The sequence below is a fragment of the Gossypium hirsutum genome, chromosome A07, assembly GCF_007990345.1.
Source record: "Gossypium hirsutum isolate 1008001.06 chromosome A07, Gossypium_hirsutum_v2.1, whole genome shotgun sequence".
NCBI lineage: Eukaryota > Viridiplantae > Streptophyta > Magnoliopsida > Malvales > Malvaceae > Gossypium > Gossypium hirsutum.
In genome coordinates this window covers 6104398-6111733 of record NC_053430.1, presented here as the reverse complement: position 1 = coordinate 6111733, position 7336 = coordinate 6104398, and the positions used below count along the sequence as shown (strand labels likewise).

Sequence of the window (7336 nt, the reverse complement as noted above, 5' to 3'; positions counted from 1 at the left end):
TTTTAAATAATTTAAAATTAATATAAAGTACATCAATTTTTTAAATTGATTCAGTTTCCATATTCAAAAACCAACCCCGCCCAACAAAACCGAAACTCAAAAACACGATTGGGTCGATTTTGCGATTTTAACCAAAAATTGCTCTTCCCTAACTACCACCCCCAAAAATTACCCAAAAAAGAGAAAGAAATTAAGCTGCTGGTTTACAGATATCATAGGTGCACCCAATATTTGGTGATTTAACAAAAATATGATATATATAAAATTAAAAAAAAACATAATAGAAACCAACAAAATGAAATGCTTACTTGAGATAGAAGATAATAGATGGCGTATTTACTTACATTCCAAAGTCAAGAAAGGGGATGGGGTAAAAGTAAAACATCTTTGTACAAAAGGGGTGAGGTTGCAAATGAAAAGGCCATGCTTGAAAATCTAAATGCAGGTATACATATTTATGTATATATTTAAATGGATACCATATACTACTAGTCGTCTACTACCACCACATCATGTCCAAAATTGGATTAATACCATTTCTGCCATCTATATTGGATTCTGGTTTCTGAGAAAAACTTGTGGACCAGTCACTTTCAACTCGGAACTAAATCAAGTTCTAACCAACCAATCGTCTAATGTTACTACGGCACTCCATATACCTCCCACCAAAAAGCTGAAACGATAAAAAACGGTGGATGTTCTCATGTAATAACATGATATATGTTCAATCTGATTAGTTTTCTTCTTCCTATTTAAAACAAGGTTCGATACTTATATGCAATTATACACACCCATTATATTACCCGGAAATATTAGAGCCGAGCTTTAACAATTCTCTGTACTAGATGCTGGTGTACATTTCACGTCTTTTGCATCTGGGCCTTCCACAGAAACCGGATTGTCCTCGCCCTTTGAATTCAATGACCCGGGCTTTATCTTCTGAACCTCTTCCCTAGTGTAGATACCGATCTTGCGAACCATGGAGCAAAATTCCCTGTTCAAAAGCAGGAACTTAGTAATGATGTAAGCCATCAAATATAAGGAACAAGTGAAATGTACTAGAATGAAGTTACAAATCCTTACTGCCAGGGATCATCTCCAACAAGCATCATATCACCCTCATCATCGGTATAAACGACAAGCCAATTCTTTTTAGGGGCCATTAATTCACCACCAAATTCAAATAACTGATCCAATTCAGCAATCAGTTCATCGTAGTTGTTGAACTTAGTAAGGTCCACGGACCTACCAAGAGCACTCCCTTGAATTAGGACCTGAAATAACAAACAGATTTGAGCAAGATCCTAAAAGACTACATAAGAGGGGTACATCTTCAAAAGGAGAGACGAGAGATAAAAGGAACCTTTGTACAACTCCTAGTTGAAGCACTAGGAGATTTGCTTTGAACCTCTCTTGTATGAGGCTGACCCAGCTGAAATGATTTCTCCTGCTCATTAAAAATAGACAGATTCTCTGCCAACCGTGAGAATTTTGGCTGCTCAGACTTTTGATCAAACGTAAATGTACGAGCTTGGTTTGGTGCAGCTTCCACATGACTTGCTGCCTTGTTCGTGGCATTAATAGGAGAGACAGTAGGCTCTGATGCAACAGAATTGCTAATGAGAGGAATACCAAAGAGCTTGCAACTTCCTTCTCTAGATTTTCCGTTCTCATGATCTTGTCCCAATGAAGCTTTGGGCATTAAATCTCTTGATTGGATAGGATTCTCGTAATTAGATGACGTTGGGGGAGGCATCAACCAGTTTCCATGTGGGTGCTCGATCCTATGACCTTGAAGCACAGGATACTCACCAAAACCACTAAATCTACCATTTCCTCGAGCTTGATAAGGAACCTCAGAACCTTGCACAGAAGGCTTAGCATTACTGTCAACCAACTTGAGTGAGAGACCAGAGGACATGAGGGACCAAGAGCCAAGCTTCCCTTCTTGATCTAGTAATTGTCTTCTCTTTGGATTACTAGCTAATGAAGTTTGATCAACCATCGGTGGACAATACCCAAGGGAGGAATCAGCATTTGACCTAAAACCTGAGAGCAGATCTGTGTATGCTGCTGGTTCGTGCCTCCCAGAAGACATCCAATTCTCTGACCCAAATCTTCTTGAAGTGTGAACCACATCAATCTTCTCGTCATCTACCGTAGGTCGCCATATCACCGACTTTTCAGCAGTGTCAGACTCATGACTCTCAGCAAAGTTGCCTCGCAAGGTCGAGAATTCTTGACCTTGCAAGACCCTTGAAAACCCAGTAGCTGGTGAAGGGTCTACAATAGCTTTTGATGAACCTAGAAAATTAATTTAAATCAATATATCTTTCCACATAAGCTGTTACATGAAAATACCTGTTATATGATAGGACCTACCTTCCCTAGTAAGTACAGAGGAATCAGGAGATGAAGGGACTGCATTAGATCGGGCCCTTTTTGGCCTGGGCATTGGAAGGGGATTCAGCGCAGGAGGAGCCAAAGCAGGTTCAATTTTCCAGGGAGAAACTCTCTCTGGACGAGGTATGGTAGAAGTCTCATCCCATCGCACCTGTTGGCGGTATTAGAACATTATTTCAACATAACCATAACTTTGAGAATTTTACATTTTGTTTCAATATTCTAAAAAAATGTCAAAACACTTTTCACGTTAAAATCTACCTTGAGGCATCTCCATTTGGAATCCTGCCACTTTTTAGGATCAGCATCTTCAATTCCAACTATTGTTCCAGTAAACCTGCAATCAACAAAAAATGGAAACCATAACCTCAGCTTTTCCTCCCACATCAAATTGAAATTGGTTGCCATTATGCAGAAACATACTAGAATTCCATTAATTATTTTTTATGTGGCAGGAAAGACACAAGCCGTACCTCTGTTCGGGAGCCTCTTCACCTTCAAATCTCATTTTGAACCTCATCCCTATGGAGTAATTATTCTTCATTGACTCCATGTACTGATCAAAAGGAACAATAAACTCAGCAGGACTTGTCCTACAACAGAAATTTGAGAGGCATGAATACAACTGCGATGAGTTCCTATACAAAACAGCATTGTTGAGATCTTGTTGGAAAGCTTGGGAGTAGCATGTTAAAAAGGTAGCAATCTACATACCTAGGTTTGTAGTACACAGTGAATATTGTTTTTGTCATGTAGGCATGCCATGCTGTTGCAAGCACACCAAGATGCATGCTGTGACTTGATATTACTGATGAAGGAACATTGCCCTGCTGCCTCATTGCACGTCGTACACCAACACGTAATTCTCCATTCTCGCCTCTACAAAATACAAGTCATTCTGCTTATTTATTCTCAAGCTCAATCAAAGAATTCAAACCTAAAATACCAAAATTCATAGGTCGTATGAGGAAGCAGAGAAACCTTAAAAATATAAAAGCATCCCCTGCAACAAGCCTCTTGGAGCTAACATAAACACTCCATCCACTTTGAAGCAAGTGCCTTCGTGGTTGACCTGTTATTTCCACCGACATTTAAATCAAATTGCAAGTCCAGATTGCTTAAGCAGAACAGAACCAAATAAAAGAATCCATCGCCCAGAACTTGTAAGAACATTCATGACCATTACCCCTGAAAATATGCCGGAATCGCCACTCATTTCCATGCAAATCCTTAGCAACCAACTCCTGGGTTGGAGGTTGCCGTGACATGTCCTGTTAAACAAGCACAAATAAATAAGAACCTAACTACAAAAAGGAACTATACAGGTGCTTCTGATAGACGCAAACCAATGGTGGAAGACATTCATCTGCATGCCGCCTGAGCACCGAAAACCCACCATGGGTGCTTGTATCTGAGGCAGTGAGGGTCTTGCAAAAGGAATGCACATGGAACCGTGGTGGTTGAGGCGCAGGAGGCTCCTTGTTCACAGTGTTCTCATCTTGCTGCCAAGCAAAGAACAAGCCTTTAGAAATTCAACTTCCCATCAGTTCCTAAAATAACAAAAATACCAAAAACAAAAGAGATCGAAGCTTACATTAGGCTCAGGAAGTAAAGTCACTTGAGCAAAGACTTCATCTGTATCTGGTTCAGCCTATAGAATTAAAAGCAAAAAAGTTATTCCAAAACCCAGAAAGGAAACCAAAAAAAAAAAAAAAAGAAGGTAAATAACAGTAAAAGACAAGGTACCTTTAACTGAACGTTAATCACACGACAAAGGATCTTTGATGGAAGATTATACACTGGCATCTGTTCGTCTGCTACTTGACTAGTAGACGCCTCAACCTGATTTCACCCCCAGACCAGTGGGTAAGCAAATAAAAACAAACCCGAAATAGCAACAATCGTGAAAAAAAAAAGAAACAAAGAAAATTAAAATCCACTTTCAAATCACATTCCTTTGCCAACAAAGATGAAGAACAAAACTAAAGGTAGAAGAAAACCTGTTCTATGTGACCTTGAGGAAAGTAAAACACACGATCTTGTTCACGAGGAACAGTGACCAAAGGTCCAGCACATGCATGCCATAGTTCATTATACAACGCCGATTCGGGGTCTATTAAAAATACATGCATTAAAAACAACCAAAAATCAACAACAAAGACAACAAAAGCCAGAAACTGCATGAACACACCTGTAGCCGGAGCTTGACGAGTCGAATGACCATTTTGCCCTTCCACGGTATTCCTACCATCATTTGGCTCACTATAACCAGAAGAAAAGCTCTCTCCTCCTCTTCCGTTCACACAATTCCCTTTCATAGCTACCTCCGTATTCGTCATTTTTCAAAATCTCTTTTTTAGCTCAGATCTCTCATCTGATTAACTCTCGAAAAAAAAATCATAATATCCACGAAAAATCCCTAAAAAACCTTAAATTTCACTCAAATTCACCACCAAATCTCGTTGATTAACACGTAAATCAATCAAATCACAACAACAGAATTGCAAAAAAATATAATAATCAAAGCCAAAAAATTAAAAAAGCTGAATCTCTTTTTTCTCTCTGGTTTCCTTTTTTTTTCTTTCTTTTTTGGTGTGTTTGTCTCTCTGTAACTTCCAATGGTGATAGGAAGAAGCGAATTGCAATCATTTCAACCGCGGTCAATTTCTAAACCCACTGAAAATAAACCGGCACTAACCGGTACGAATTTCTTTATTAACCGGTTATAGCCGGTTATACTTATCATTGGGCCAGCCGGATGGAGAGGAGTCAAGGTTCAAGGGGACCAGATGGAACATGTTGTAAAATTATTTATTATTTATTTTAATAATTAAATAATAATAAAATAATAAAATCCTTCATCCTCGGCTTGGATTTTAACGACGTTTACCTTTTTGGTTTTTTTTTTCGTTAGTTTTCATGAGCTCAGAGCTCTTAACAAAGCTTCTTCATTCTCTACCATGGATTTATTGATTATATTTAATATTCAATTCAATTATTTTAAATCTCGTTCAATTTATCAATATGAAACTCAATATCATGATCCGACTTATGGTTAAATTAATTAAAGCATATGTCTGAATTCCCATCAATTTAATTAAATAATTTTTTTTAAAAAATTAGTTCAATCGATTTAATTAATCAACCTGATTAATTCAACTAATTCATGGATTAAATAATCTAATCTTTCATTCTGATCCGATTATGAAAATAATGTTTAAAATTTATCTAATTTGTCCAATTAACAAGTCTAAGTTTGATTTGCTTTTATGCTATTTAAAATTTATAATCAAATCTATCATATATAATTTAATTTATATATGGGAGTGTATTTTAATAATTTCACGGTTAAAGTGATGTTTTATTAACTCATGACATCAATTCAGTAAAAACACTCCATATATAAATATAAATATTTAATATTTCATAAAAGTAAAAAAGTTTTTGGGGTAGGTTTAGATAGACGATTAGGTACAATAAGATACGTTTTAACTTACTTTTTGTATCACGCTATAGTATCATTACAGTATCTAATCTCACTGTGATCGTTGTTTTTACACTAATCGTAGCTAAATGTATTTCTCATCAAATCCACGCTTAATCATTTACCAACTAAATTATTGATGAATTGACTCAAACTTAAATAAAAAATAAAAATTATTGTAATAAAAAGATATTAAAAGGAAAATACTCTAATATGAACTCCACTAAACAGAAAATATAAAAAAAAAATCATATATTTGAAATAAAGGTAAGAAATTTTATCTCAATTACTTGGTGCTGATGGAACTAAAATTAGAGTTTTAAATGAAGTAATAAATATGAAAGTGAAAAAGTGTCAAGGATTGATTGGGTTGGCAGCAAACGACGTTTGTCTTGACGTTAGTGGGACAGTTGTTGTGTTTTTATGGGGAAGTGGTTTTGTCGTGCTATGAACAGGCAGGTTTGCTGTAAGAAAGATAATAAGCGAAAATTAGATAATAATAAAATAAAAATAAAAAAGTATGGGGATTGTGCGCCCTACCGCGCACGTTAGCTACGCTTTATTTTCTTACTTTTATTATTATTGTTTTTCCCACTGTGCAGTGCCCACTACGCCTATACTACCATGCACCTGGGGTTGGTTACAGTTTATCGTATCGTATCTTTCGCTTTTCTCCTCGCCGATCATTACTACCATTTCCTACCCCTTTCATTTCTCTTTCTTTTTTCTCCCACAATCGCTCTTTTAATTTATCTCTTTTTATTTTCTTTTCCTTTTAATATTGCTTAAATTATCTCTCTTTTTTCTTAATCAAAAGTGTGCTAAATAAATTTTGAGTTAATATACCAACAATGGTAAAGTCAGAAATTTTTTCACTGGAGTTGAAATTAATTTGTAATTTAAATGTAATTTTTAAAGAATTAAATTAAAATGTTATATTTTTAAGATGTCAAAATATAATTTTATCATCACTATATTTAAATTTTTAAAGAATTAAATTAAAATGTTATATTTTTAAGAGGTCAAAATATAATTTTATCATTACTAATTTAAAATTTTAAAAATTTTAAATGACTAAAATAGAAATTTTATTTTAAAGGGTCAGGGCCCTACGAGCCCCTAAATTCCCCCTGTATGTGAAGATATTTGAAATTAGCATTTTATATTTATTCGGTATCTAAAACTTTTGAAATTAGTTAGTACCTAAATTAAGTTGGTATGTTTTGATTGGTGGTTGACTAATACGATTAGATTTTGGCTTGGCAACCAATAAAAGATTTACACATATAAAAATATTCTCAAAAAATATTTACACATATAAAAAATTCTTTAAAATATTTTAAGAATTTCAAATTCATTACTAAATAAATATTTAATAAATCCATCAATTTGAAAATTTATCATAAAAATTGTATTTTCAAATAGTTTACAATTAAATTTGCAGAGGTC

The 7336-nt window shown here is 35.1% G+C and overlaps 1 protein-coding gene across 4 annotated transcripts; it reads right to left on the bottom strand.

Annotated features, from left to right (window-relative positions):
• Positions 1 to 283: 283 nt before the first annotated feature.
• On the bottom strand, positions 284 to 5056 carry LOC121232023 (auxin response factor 2B). 4 transcript variants are annotated; one of them, XM_041117352.1, is made up of 14 exons: positions 4595 to 5056; positions 4404 to 4516; positions 4150 to 4245; positions 3998 to 4054; positions 3750 to 3905; positions 3590 to 3674; positions 3385 to 3475; positions 3118 to 3282; positions 2877 to 2996; positions 2665 to 2740; positions 2383 to 2554; positions 1364 to 2304; positions 1084 to 1274; positions 284 to 994 (listed from the first exon to the last, which is right to left on the bottom strand). In XM_041117352.1, exons 1-14 carry the CDS (start codon positions 4740 to 4742, stop codon positions 826 to 828), a joined length of 2580 nt encoding a protein of 859 aa, XP_040973286.1. In that variant the 5' UTR covers positions 4743 to 5056; the 3' UTR covers positions 284 to 825. The 4 variants fall into 4 exon arrangements, with proteins under 4 accessions (XP_040973286.1, XP_040973285.1, XP_040973287.1 ...); XM_041117351.1 differs by having other exon boundaries at positions 2877 to 3041; positions 4595 to 5043; XM_041117353.1 differs by lacking the exon at positions 4404 to 4516 and having other exon boundaries at positions 2877 to 3041; positions 4595 to 5043.
• Between the last annotated feature and the right edge of the window lie 2280 nt (positions 5057 to 7336).